At 40.1% G+C, this 13,708-nt stretch overlaps 1 protein-coding gene across 2 annotated transcripts in view; it reads left to right on the top strand.

The window, feature by feature from the left end:
- LOC119647465 (neurexin-4) overlaps window positions 1–4,875 on the top strand; it is a 100,385-nt gene extending 95,510 nt beyond the window's left edge. The window contains exon 15 of one of the 2 annotated variants that reach the window (XM_038048400.1): window positions 3,265–4,875. In XM_038048400.1, the coding sequence (XP_037904328.1) occupies window positions 3,265–3,455 (191 nt within the window). In that variant the 3' untranslated portion in view covers window positions 3,456–4,875. The remainder of the gene's footprint in view (window positions 1–3,264) is intronic. The other variant, XM_038048399.1, reaches the window with a different exon arrangement.
- The last annotated feature ends 8,833 nt before the right edge of the window (window positions 4,876–13,708 follow it).

The raw sequence follows: 13,708 nt of genomic DNA, 5'->3' as shown, positions 1-13,708 counted from the left end.
ACTTCCACATTAAGTACACTGTACCGTGTAGGGTTGTCAGACTATGTGAGTTTAGAAGTTAATAACAACAATGTTCACTGTTACAACACTTCATTTGATTTTATTAAAAACAATGGAACTGCAATGCTTCAACAAAGGGTAAATTTCATAAAAACTTCTTATAGAATCCTTTCACTATATCCAACGACACAACTGGTGCTCGTTATTTTTATTAATCTAATCACGTCTTGTCTCTTTCCGCATTCACTTTTTTCTATATGGCATCTGACATTTCTCGTCACCTACTCTGCTCTTCACTCTTGTAGCGAGGCCTGAACTGAGTGGAGAGCGCCGGTGACGTCATCTGTCCGGTGGTATTCGCAATATTCGAAATAAATTTCGAATGCCGCGAATCTTGCCACATCCGGATGCTGTACAATGAAACGCTACGACCATAGTAATTTCTTAGACAAAGTATCTCGGGAATTCTAGGCATTCCCAACAGATTGCGTCATATGCAAGTCGAGCTTTAAGAAGAATTCTGCTGTGGGGTTTCCAACCAGGGCAGAATGACAGACCGCCGAAGTGTTGTAAGGCTATGACGCAACTTAGCTTAATGTGTCTTCCTCGCCAACGCTATAGAATATATATACTGTTTACAAATTAAAATTATCTAGTGGTACTTACTATGCTCCTTTTGTATTGCTATATGACGGTAGCACATGAAAGTGAACACCACTGTTACACAAACGCTTCAAGCGTTCGTTAAGATGCCTGTGACGCGTCGTTAATAATAATAATCGTTGACGCAACAATCCATGTTGGATCAGGGCCTTGAAGTGTGTTAGAGCACTTCATTCAAGGCCGTAACGGTACACTAGGAGGCAATGTGGTCAGCATTGCGCTCGCCCGAGATTATTACCCTGATTTGACTCAGGTACTCATTCACAGCTGAGTCGACTGGTATCCGACGTCAAATCGCGATACAAATTCCACTGCCACCAGTGAGATTTGAACCGCGACCTTCCGTCGCTTCCTGACGCGTCGTTGGTTGATACAATTTCGAAGGAAGAACTTCGTCGGTGCATATGCAAGTTACCCGTGGAAGTAATGATCAGAAGGCGGAAGTCGCGGCGGGCAGGCCACACATTAAGGAAGAGAGGCAAATCCATCGCTTGGCTACGCCATACAGTGCAGTCTACTTTCTGAAAAAGGGGGGGGGGTCATCTCAGGAGCAGAATAGTGGAGGAGTGCAAGCGTCTCAGAAATTCCTGGAAGGAGCTGAAGCGCATTTAACGAACTGCTGGTGATGGCGTGGTGGTTTCTGCGGGGTAGGCACCTAGTCTTGGATTAGGATCTTTGTAGCAACTCGATATTGGATGTGCACGCTGAATTGCGAAAGTGTGATATTATGACGGCTTTGGAGAGTAGGCGTCAGGGTGAAAGTATTATGCCAATATTTAGTTTCGTTCAATTCAATTCCCCATTCTGTAAACCACTTTTTAATTCGTTCTAGTAGATTCGCAGCTTGGGGATCGGACGGAGGTAGTTAATCTGCACACGTTAAGGGTGCTGTCACGTTATGGTTAGTTGATAGGTTCGACGTGTAGATGAGGTGTAGTGTTCGACGTAGAACACTGTCATGGAAAACTTCAGGACATGAAGCTTTTATACTCCACCTCGAGTTTACGTTCCAAGAAAAACGGTTCCTAAATTCCATGTAACTGTATTTTAAATTACAACCTAGACCTTCATGTCACTTTGTTGAACATCTAACAAAACTGCTGAGCACTACTATCTATTCTCCAGTGCATATTTTATTGCTGAGACGATCCTGTGAACTTCCTCGATTGTACATTCTTCCCTCGGAAGCCAAATTGGTGCTGAAGAATAGCTTTGTTTTTCATTAGATATGGTGCAATTTTTGCAATCAGCACTTTTCCGGACACTTTTGACAGAACGTAAGATGCAAGCTGGTTTTGATCTTTCATACGTTTATGAATCTTTGTAGTCGCTCAAATCTTCCGACCCTTGGGGTAATAATTGAGACGTAGAGTTTCGTTGAATATGTAGGTAACGCGGGTGATTGCATTCCTCTGGTGCACCACCATGCCCTGGAGCTTTTTTCTGGTCCACTTGCTGCTTAATGACTTGAATAATTTGTTTGGCAATGAGAAGCTTCTTTTTGACGTAACTTTAGATACTATTTGGAGTCTTATCTTCATCTACGGTGCCAAATGTCACCTCTTTTTCGACATCACTTTTTGCTCATTTGGGGGGATATACAATTAGGCGAAAAAAAGAAAGCCGATTTTTTAGATTGTGTTGTTAAATTAAAAAACTTAACTCCACAATTATTGAAACTTGAAAATAATATATTTGTGATAAAAATTTTTGTAAAATTAATAATGTTATTGCACACAATTGCTGCGGCTTGCACTCACGCTGAAATTATGTAAAATTTTCGTCATTGTTTATTAATTTTTTTTTTTGTTCGGATGTATCAAAAGCAGTTAACGTCATATAGAAGATACGAGTATGGATAAAATTTCAAATCGGTTGGCAAATGCGTTTAAAGTTTTGACTGACTATGGAGAGCAGAAGCGTCCTCCTGTAACGCTTCCACAGCGAAACATCCAAACGCAACTCTAGCTCGTTACAGTGTACAATTCTTTACATTGGAAAAATACTTTTATAGACTGATTTTTTTCTGGACCTAATGCTCGTTTTAAAAGGGTCCCTCGCTCACTCCGATCGTTAAAGCGGAACGTTCACAGGGCTGTAGTTTCCATAATTTTTCGAAATTCGCTTTAGAATTTTGAGCGAATATTCTTGAAGTATAATCATATGGATTGAAAAAATGAATTTTTGGGAGGCGGTAATTGTATATCTCCCCTTAATGGCGATTCGGATTGAACAGGACTCTTCCTTCTTGTAATAGCCTTTGACAGGGAAAAGCCAGTTGATGTAGTAGGCGATAAGCTTCGTGAGTAGCTTTGTTACTTCTGTTCTTAAAATGAAAGTTAAATTTTGTTTGTATACAATTCAGTGGAACTCAATATTTATGCTTCATGTCTTTCCTTTTTTGACGTCAATATTGCCATTAAGTGGCATTAAGGAAAACAACGGTTGGTTTTCGAAAAACAATAAGCTTACAGAAAATTTCCAGGCTAACAAATAAACTTACCTCTTATTATATATCCTTCACAGCTATATGATTGCAATGTATCGCATTTCCTTCAATTTCGATTATGAAGTATTTTTATGGAATGTTTCCTTCTCTAGGTATTCTCGCTCTAATATTCCTACTTCTTGTCATCATGGCTATTCTCATCGGACGTTACCTATCACGACATAAAGGTGAATATCTTACGCAAGAAGATAAGGGAGCTGATTCGGCATTGGATCCCGATGAGGCAGTGGTTAGCGGTACAACCGGTCATCAAGTCACAAAACGAAAAGAGTGGTTCATTTAAACTATACAGCGCCTTCGTTTACATGTAAAACCTAAAAAATGCCTAGACTTATTTACATACATTTATTTTAGTTCACGCGTTCCAAACAAAGTGGTCATTTTACAAACACGAACTTTAATAACTATTGATTGTTGAATCGATGAAAAATTAATGAGAGCAAAGAAATAAGAAGAAAAATTGATCTATCTTTGGTAAAATATTTTTTACACGTAGTTAGTAAGACCAAATGAAAGAAAAAATCGTAGATATAATTTTTAGTCTAAAAGTGCAAATCGAATCCAAATGTAAAGATTCTGTGCTGGTAGTTTCGAAATGAGAAATCGAAGTTTGGTGTTGAAGACAAGCAGTAGTTATGGAGATCAAATTGAATTTAGGCCGTTCGATAGTCGTTTCAAAGAATTTCACATATAATCGTTCCTTCGTGCCGGAAAAATATACGTTTTGTGATTCAGATACTTTGTTGAAGTTCGATATTTTGCCACAAACGTTAAGATGAATTCGTCGAATTTGATTTGCTCACTCTCTTTACCTCACACACAATGGTGTGGTTGTAAAGTGAAACATACGTTATATCACACTTAACACGGCTTCGTCAACATCATTGACTCAAAATGGCATCACGAATATTTCATTTGTTGTAAGAACTACCGCAAATTATTATTAACAAATCACGAGAATGGTAGTAGACGTATCACATTCAATTTAGTATTCTATAAAACGACAAAGCAACTTAAGTTTTCTTTCTAAAAGAAGTCGACATTTATTTCCCGTCCATTTACGTACTTTATTTTAATTTAATTATAATTTTTACAAAAATCTCATTTTATTCTACCGATGATTTACTACATCAACATAAGAAAAATAAATTATTCACTCTATACAGAAACAATAACGATTCTATCAAGTATTCAATTAGAAGGCAATTAAGTGGAGAAATTTCAACTGTGAAACGTCCCATAGTTATTTTTATGCCATGAATTGTATATAATTAAAAATGGAAATAGCATATGACTTAAATAATAAAATAATATATTGAAAAAATTTTCTATCTCAAAGAATTGTATATTAAAAAGGCTGATTATATGCGTTTTGTCATGTACGCGTTGCGTATGCATTGCAAAAGAAGAACGTTAGAATCTCTGTCGTGCAAAGAAGTTTTTCTTTGTCTTCCTTCCAACAATGAAACTGTGTTGTACACTTGACTTTCAATTTCTATACATTCCATTATTTGTGTGTAAATTGTATTCACTTTTATCTTATGATCAGTTTTTTCCTTTTTGATGGAGTTAGCACTACTCTCTTTTTGAAAAAGTTTACTAACAAGAATCTTTTTATGTAAGACTTACAAATTAGTTGTTATTAGGCACTAGAGAACTTGTCTCTTTTAAGTCCTGTTAATAAAACATTTTTCCGATGAGAATATTTTCTTTTAATTCATACGTGCCATGACACCTTTCAGCTTTCAACTTTCAACTTTTCAAACTCAAACAAAGAAGCAATGTGGGTACTGCTAAAAATGTAGTTCAACCTAATTGTATAACGGGAGCTGGAAACTTCCTGCTCAACGTCTTTGTGCATGTTACAGGCGATTAAAATGTTGATTCCACTGACCTCAGGGTCCTTCGAATTATATCGACCCATTGATTTTAAATTCACATAAATTTTTATTGAAAGTAAATCCGCATTGGAATGCGAAATCAGAGATACAAAGTATAATATCGTAATCCTGCGACACATGACGTATTGCGCGAAGTGATAAACTGTTGATCGCGCATCGGATCACGTTAAACTTGAAGGTAGAAGAAAGTCTTTTGATGACCCAATTAAGACTGTTGACGGTAGGTCTCATCTAGAATCAATAGGATTTTGACAGGCGGAAGGTTCACCCTGCTCCACATCAATGTTCTTTCTTTGTTCTGTTGTCTTCTTATTTTTCAGCCTTTATCCCGTTTAGAAGCGAGGTCACTCGCATCTTGATCGGCTACGCCATTTTGCTTAGTCATATGCTGAAGTTGCGAGGCTCTCAAACCTCCATCTAGCGTATCAGACCACCGTTGTTTTTTCGTTTCTCATTAACTTCGATGTTCAGAACAATCTTATCAAGTGTTCGCATTACATGTGAAGGTGCATCTAGCAATTTTTCCATGCTTGGTGCAACCCCACATCGATCGCGGATATAATCATGGCGCGTTACACCACTGCTCCAACGCAAAATCGTTGTCCCTATTACCACGAAACGTTGTTCATTGCCTTTGGAAGTCGACCATCATTTAGAACGGTAGAGGGCGACAGGGTGGACAACACTTCGGTAAATTGTGCTGCCACTGGCTGTGATACCTGCCATTGGGACCGGTCCTCAAAAATCTCGTTTCATTTAGATTCCGTCTAAGACGATACTGCATGAGGCGAACATTCCACTTTCCACGTTAGGAAAACATCATCTGCATAGATCAGTGTAGTGCGACAGTATCAATAACAAGAACAATTCAGAGTGGCGAGAGAGTGCTTCCTTGATAAACACCAAGAGAAAGGTACACGAAGTGGCCCTGATATACTTGCCCCACTTTGAACTTAACTCTTCAGATCGCAGTAGACTATTTTAACCCAGCATGCGAGTTTCACGTAGATTTGCCGCAAAGTACACCAGGAGAGTTTTTGTGGCGCACGGTCAACCGCCTTCTCTCTATCCAGAAATGCAATGTAGAGAGGGCGACGGTGTTTCTTTGTGAATAAGCGTCCAGTGTGTACTGCGGGTAGTTCTGCAGTTGTTGATGAATCCGACTTGGTTCACTGGAGCATGTTGCGAATACGGGTCTCAAGACTGCGTTCAAAAATCTTCATGGTTTTAGACAGTAATCGGATCGGACGGTAATTTGTATATCTGTTGCAAATTGCACCCGTTGTGCTTTCTTGCCAAGTTCTACTTACCTCAATAACTCGATTGAAGACTTCACTAAGCCAGAGTGTTTGGTCCCAGCTGCTCACTCTCCAGAATATAGCTGCAATGTCGTCGGGTCATGTTGCTATACGAGATTTTATTCAATTGAGTGCTTTCTTGACGTCAGTGGCACTGACAAGTGAAATTGCTTCAAATGTCGGTTAGATAAATCTTGTATTGAAAAGTACAAGGTCGTGAGCGTCCGTAAAATTGACTATTCGCTAGCCACCCTCAGTGCGTGCTCCAAACCCTTTTTTGCCTTTTCACCCGCATGATCATTAATATCGCTGGCAATGGCGATATGGTAATCGGCAGGAACGGTATAGGTCATTGTGTCAATTGCTAGAGGGGATCTTTTTCGGCATGGGGTCGATCTGTCTGTGTTGCGTATGTGGAGAAATGAATGGCGGGATGAGCTAATATAATGGAGAGCTTGATCAGCCGGTCATCCCCCAGAGGTGACACTGCCGATGTCATAGCGTGTGCATTGGCTACTGAAACAGGAAAGTTTATAGCCGTTACTGTCGCAGCTTTTGGCACCGCACCATCGAGTTTCTTGTAGAGCGCAAATATCAGTGAGTCTTTTTCAAAGGACTCTTGCACTTGCTCCGTTTTTCCCGGTAGGATCCCTTCAAAAGGATCAGGGTAGAGTAGGGTGTTTCACAGTGAAATCAGTCAGAAATGATGGATACTACACGTCCTTAACGGATCTAGGTCGAATTGTCCTGTACCCCTGTATATACGCGAATGGAATTTTTCTGCTAATTGTACATTTTGAATTAAATAAATAAATATTTATCGTGCATGCGTAGTTGTTTAGCTTGGACTGATTTACTTAGTTCTCACCCCGTCCATGCTCATTTCTCGACAGGGCCAGTATGTCGATTAAGGTGAACATCCAAGCATTTTTCCGAAGCTTTGTGATCAATGACGGAATAAGAATATTACCTGCGAAGAACAACTAAATGATTATCCAACTTATTTGTTAAGATTGCAAGAAGATTGATAGCTCTGTTACACGGAAATTCGGCGAATTTCGAGGGTTGAGCCTCCGTACATTTAAATGCAGGTCTAACGGTTGCTAGCCAGTTCCGGAAGGTGAGTCCTTAAGACTTTGTCAAAGTTCTTGTATCTTCAATCCGAAACATTTAAATTTATACTTGGATTGGCCTTCATATCCAAATTTTCCATTTACATATATCGAATGAAACATTAGGACACAAAACTAAAGAGGAGGAAAAAATGACTGCAAATTTATTACAGTAGTTACTTGGCACTAAAACTCTAATTTGTTGTGTTCAAATTGTGCCCACGACGTATGGGAAATGATCATTCGAACATATTTTTAGTCCGGAGTAAGCTAACGCGGCTTCCCACGTTCCGTCAGTTTCCTCATATTTAAATCTTGATTCGAAATGTTACAAACATATTCCTTGGACACGGTCGTAGCTTCTGCTAGTTTCCAAACTTAAATTTTTCGGTACACGTCACTCAGACTGATACGTCCACGTATGAACTCAGTAACTGAAAATTTCAGCGTGCTAGATGATGCCGCAGGGTCCCCGTACAAATTTTTAATAACGGCTAAATAATCGATTGTTTCTATTTTCACAGAAATACATATATCGACTCACTTAAAGATTACCAAACAAAAATTACCGAAAATTTAATGAGTTCCTATCTGGGCCTACACAAATCTATTGCTTAATTTTCATTGACGAGTGCTGTCATCTTCCTATTGGTGATACAGGCAAGCTACGCTCCAAACAGTATGAAGGATATTATGAATGTAAGTATAGTAATAGTAACATTTAATTTACAGTTCCCATAATATCCTGAGCTATGTGTATCATGCCTAATTCAGGTTGACTCAAATTAATACTTGCAACGCCAGTAGACGGGTGAAGAATAAAGTGCAGAGGGTTTAGCGGAAATATGCCACTCCCCGTAGTTGAAATTCTGGGCGCACTCAAGCAATTTTCTATCGTATGCGGTCGGTTTTGACGGTATGGTGAAAATCACTTCAGACGTGCTCAAAATACAACACGAGAAACCAGCGGATCACTAGAAAGTGCGCAGACAATGCAGTTTTCCGAACGAAAGCAAATAATATTGGGGGTTACCCGCTCAGTATGCTGAATGGGTTATTACTAAAGACACCCGTCATGTCACTATCGCTGGCATCAATATTGTAAACTTTATTGAAGAGAAGCTTCAACGAGCCTTTAAGAGCGGGATGAACTGCGGGGCTCGGATTTTGATCGGGTGTAGATTTTTTGGTACAAAAAGCTCATCAATATACACGGTCGGTTGGCACATAGTACAAAACAGTAGTCGGCCCGAGGAATTTCCACCCTTCTTCACTGCGGGGATTACCTACCTTGCCTCTAAAAAGGATACAGCGTAGGACCTCGCGTACAGAATACCGATTGCTCGTTTGTCAACTTCTAGAAATTCATAACATGCATCATTAGTGTAAAGGTAGGCAGAAGTACTACCAATTTGTGGAAGAGTTGCAAAGAGTAACTCATTATCGACTCGGTAGTTGTAGGTCAGGCAAGTGGATAGAGGCTATATGGATTACTTGAAAGCAATTGGCAGCGCATATCTGGCTAATCGATGTCCTATGTCTGTATTGTGTAGATCTATAACTAAAGGTTTTGGTGACAGTCATGGAAGCATAGCACATCACCATATCGATGCGCTCATTTGAGAATGTCAACACCTTAAAATATTTAGCCTTGATATTAGGATGGAATTGGATTTAGACAAGTGTCGAATGTAACCCATCCTGGAATGAGATGCACGTCGGACATAACATTGGTAACCTCCACATCTAACCTATGACTGAGACATATTACTGCAAATATAAGGAACTGACTGCTTTTCTGACAGAATTCTTTTGACGTGTGTAGCTGAGGCTGAAATCGCATTTTTCGGGGAAAAATAAAAACAGACATTCAATGCGTTTGCTATCCCTTTATTGGCTTGCTCAATTGGAATATTCCGTGGGTGAAGGACGATCTGGAAAAGTCCAATGGTGGATATGAACGCATTACCCAAATTCTGAATGGAGTAATTGACCTAGCGTCGTAACATTGCAGGTAGGGGAGTAGTTGATGTTACCGCACAATATCACCGCCAATTCGACTCATTACACATTTATTTTACAATAAGGAGCAGGCGGCTCCCCTGCATACTGCCGTTTGTAAGGCATGTTGCGATCTAATTCCATGTAACTCAAAGCATCGATCTTTCAATCAATTGGGATGTAGTTGAACGACGAGCGGATCGACGAATGAAAGTTGAAGGCAATGCAATCTGTTAGTAGGCATAACGGTATATTCGCGTATATTTCTGATTTTTCTATCCCGCGAGAGTGTGGTTTTAATTTCATAATATTGTCAGCTAGATATGTTGTACCTCAATTACCGGTGCTCAGAGGTGGCGGTGAGGAAGACCATGTCGGCTAAACCAAAACCAAGTGGCCGAGGAGCACCTCCATAGTGGTGGCACCCGGAGACGCTGTACTCACTTTGGCTTGCCGGCCGTGATGTAGTAGGCGAATGCTCCAAAGGCCTAATCAGGGCGATCAGACCCGAGTCTGCACGGAGACTCATCTAAAGTGGCAAATTTGTCACGAAACCTCACCAGGGGTATACTGTATGAATGCTAAGCCATGCACTTGGTATAGACTGGTACCTTTGTTGCTTGTCTCAGCGGGGCTCTGATTGTGGTCACTAAATCAATCCGCATCTTAAGAAGACCGTGGGATTAAGCCGTCCAGACAGGTGCTCACGTTAAACCCTCAAAGACTCACTGTACCTCAATTACCATAGTTTCTCTAGATCCCTTGAGAATCCTGCATGGTCTGGTTCAAACCATACAGAGGTACACCATTCTGCAAACATGCTCGCCTTCCCAATAACACCTCCGGTCACCACCATTAAACCCCTCTATTTTTTATGTAGGTAGGGTCGGCTTAGTCCAACTGCCTGGCACTTAGTGTTAGGTAAAATCCAACGCACTGAGATTGTGATAACTCGGAAATAACGAATAAAATGAAACTAAATATAACAAAATAATAGAATAGCACTAAAGTAAAATGATAAGAAAAGGGAAGAAGCTAAATAAGAAGTATAATCCACTACTAATAATGTGAATTCATTCTGACAAAAAAACAATTGTGATAAAGAATAAACAAATCAAGATCTGCAAAGAGAAGTAAATACAAATGATTTCCTTAACAGTTCGCAGGTAAATTGGAGGAATGACTCGATAACACTTCCATCGAAGTGGTTTCAAAAAAACTTAATAATCAAGAATCTGAATGTATTATGAATGACCGTTATGGCCAAAATTCCGGCAAGAGTGGATGCGGTGTTCTTTCCAAATTCATTTTTTCAGTTTGCGTCGAAACGAGTGTTCAATAATAAACAAAAGCTCTCTTCCGGAAAAGGTAAAGAAAAGGCCTTCAAAAGCCACACAATAATCTTAGGTATAATTTTCAGTTAGTACCTTATATTCGCATAAAGCAGTCCTTTATTGCGATATATACTATTAACTGTATGTACTTTTCCGGTGGCTAAGGGGTAGGCTGATGGAAAATAATGAGGATGCTTTCTGGCCCGTGGAAAGGGTGGATATTACATGAAAGCATAGCAGGTCTACTACAGCTATCAGATTTGTTATCAAACAGCTTCAAACTACAGAGACTGCATAGAAATACGTAGGAATGTTGGAGTAATGAATCCTTTTACCGCTAAGGCAACATCAACGAATCAAGAGTGTAGAGGAGAAGTAGGATCAAATAAAGTAAGTGATTCGAACTATAGTAAGCGATTCGGGCTTCCACCTCGGACATCACCTTGTCGTGGTGGGGGAGCCTGTGGTAGTTTACTACTACATTAAGGGTGTCCAAAAACACATGAAGATGGAAACAAAGGATTATAACTCTCCAAATGGTAAGAAATTTCAAACTTCGAATCCACCCGCGACTTTGAGAAATCAGGTCGTGGTCGAGGCACGGATTCAGGAGGCCTCACCAGATTCATGTTCCCCACGGAGAAATCTGTGGAAGACAGGCTTTTCACTTTAGTGGAAAACCTACACCCGGTGTCTATGGTGGTGCCAGAAGGATAGTACAGCAACTCCCTTAATGAGAGGAACTGGAAAGCTGGCTAAGGCTGGCCTCTCGGTGACACTGTTGCCTAACTCTTCCAAAAAATGGGGGAGGAAGGCTTGGCCGAATGAAACTCCGCAAAGGAGAAGAGACTACAGGCTGGCGGCAAGGCTGGCAAAGTTGCTGGACTATCCCTATATGTTTCTGGTTCAAGAGCCATGAGTTTTAACAAAATCTGTGGAATTGAATCAGTCAAGGGGACTAGGATCTTCTTAAATGGAAGATTACCATGCGTTCTGATGTCAAAATTCTTAGAGGAAATCATGCTGTGCCAATGTTGTCCCCAGGATCTTGTTTCGGGTAACTTACAATACCAGCTTAATGGTAAGAGAGGAAACGTCAAAGTTGCCTCTGCTTACTTACCCTACGATTCTTTGTGACCTCCAAGAAGCAAAAACTAAGGGATCTGGTAGCGTATGCAGAATCAAGTGGCCTTAAATTAAACTCTTAATGGGCTGTGATGTGAATGCCCAGCATATTTGTTGGAGCAGTAGCAAATGCAATCCTAAGGGAGAGAAGCTATTTGATAGATCACTCCAGCTGGTCCGATGACCGCGAATGTAGGTGCGCCCCTACGTTCATGGAGCCAAGAAGAGGTGAAGTAACTGACCTAACAATCTGCACTTCAAAGTTGTTAGAATTGATGAGAGACTGGCGAGTGCTTAATCAAGCCTCACTCTCAGATCACCGTTACTTGGAATTTAGTCTGGCTATTGCGGGCGAACAGTCTGTAATACAAAGACGGAATTCTAGGAAAACGGATTGTACAAAGTTTAATGAACCTTTTAGCGACAAAGTGGAATTCCTTAGGAGATTAAGAACTCCTTTGGCGATAGAAAATCAGTTGAAAACTGTGAATCGTACACTTTTAGAGTATTTTAAAGAGGCATGTCCTATTTTTCGAACCTAACGTGGTAAAACGGTTTTATGGTGCAACCGAGAATTGCAGAGACTCAGGAAATCAAGCAAACAACTTCCAAATCGTGCTTGTAAAAGTAATAAGTAAGAAGACTGTTTAAACTTCCGGAACTCACAGCGTGAATATAAGGGGCTCGCAAAACGTTAGAAACGAAAATCTTTTAGAGCATACTGTCAGGAACTGGAAACTGAAAGAGAGACTTCTAGGCTGTGCAAAATCTTTAATACGGATGAGTTGGCAAAGTTGGACTTTCTTAGAAAACCGGATGGTACTTTAACGAACTCCAGATTTTATACAAATTCTGTTGGATTTGCACCACCCGGGAGAACAGGTCAAACTATTCAACACGTAAGTGTTGCAAGGAAAATTTGGACATTATGATTGTTACCAATGAAGAGGCGAAAGCTGCCATATTATCATTTAAATACTTCAAAGCACCTGATATGGAGGGCATCTACCCATTGATGCGAAAGGAGGACATGGAGCACTTAGAGCGACTTCTAAGAAATATTTTTCGAGGATGTCTTGCTCTGGGCCACGTGCTTTCCTTTTGGCAGAAGTTTAAGGTAGTCTTCATACCTAAGACTGGGAAAGATGGCTATTTATATCCAAAGAACTTCAGACAAATCAGCTTCACATCATTTTCGCGAGAAGGCCCTAACGCCACATCCAATAAATGGAAACCAACATTCTTGCCAACGTGGAAAGTCTGTAAGTTTGCTCTTCACTCTTTGGTTTCAAAGGTAGAGGACACAACTTTGAAATGCAAGTATACAATGGTATTATTTACAAAAAGAAGAAAACATAATGGTCTTTATCTTCTAAAGATGATGATGACAATCTTTCGACGCTTCGAAGAAGTGAAACATCTGAGGGTATTCTAGATAAAAAGCTTCTTTGGAGTAAATATGTAGAGGTAAAGATGAAACAAGCTGTAACAGCTTATGATCTGTGTAGGCGGACCTTTGCCTCGACATGGGATTTTGGTCTCAGGTAGTAATGTGGGTATATGTTGCTATCATTAGGTCGATGTTCGCTTATGTATCCGTAGTGTGGTGGGTTAAGGCAAAACAAAAGGGTTTTCGCTGTAAATTAGCCACACTGCAAAGAACTGTGTGTCTGGGTATTACCGATGCCATGGACACGATATCCGGCGCAGCTCTGAATGCATTACTCAATCGGTAGCGTTTGAATTTGTTTATTCAGACCACTGT

This window comes from Hermetia illucens, chromosome 2 (genome assembly GCF_905115235.1).
Source record: "Hermetia illucens chromosome 2, iHerIll2.2.curated.20191125, whole genome shotgun sequence".
In the NCBI taxonomy this organism is placed as follows: domain Eukaryota; kingdom Metazoa; phylum Arthropoda; class Insecta; order Diptera; family Stratiomyidae; genus Hermetia; species Hermetia illucens.
This window is presented reverse-complemented; position numbering and strand designations above follow the sequence as displayed.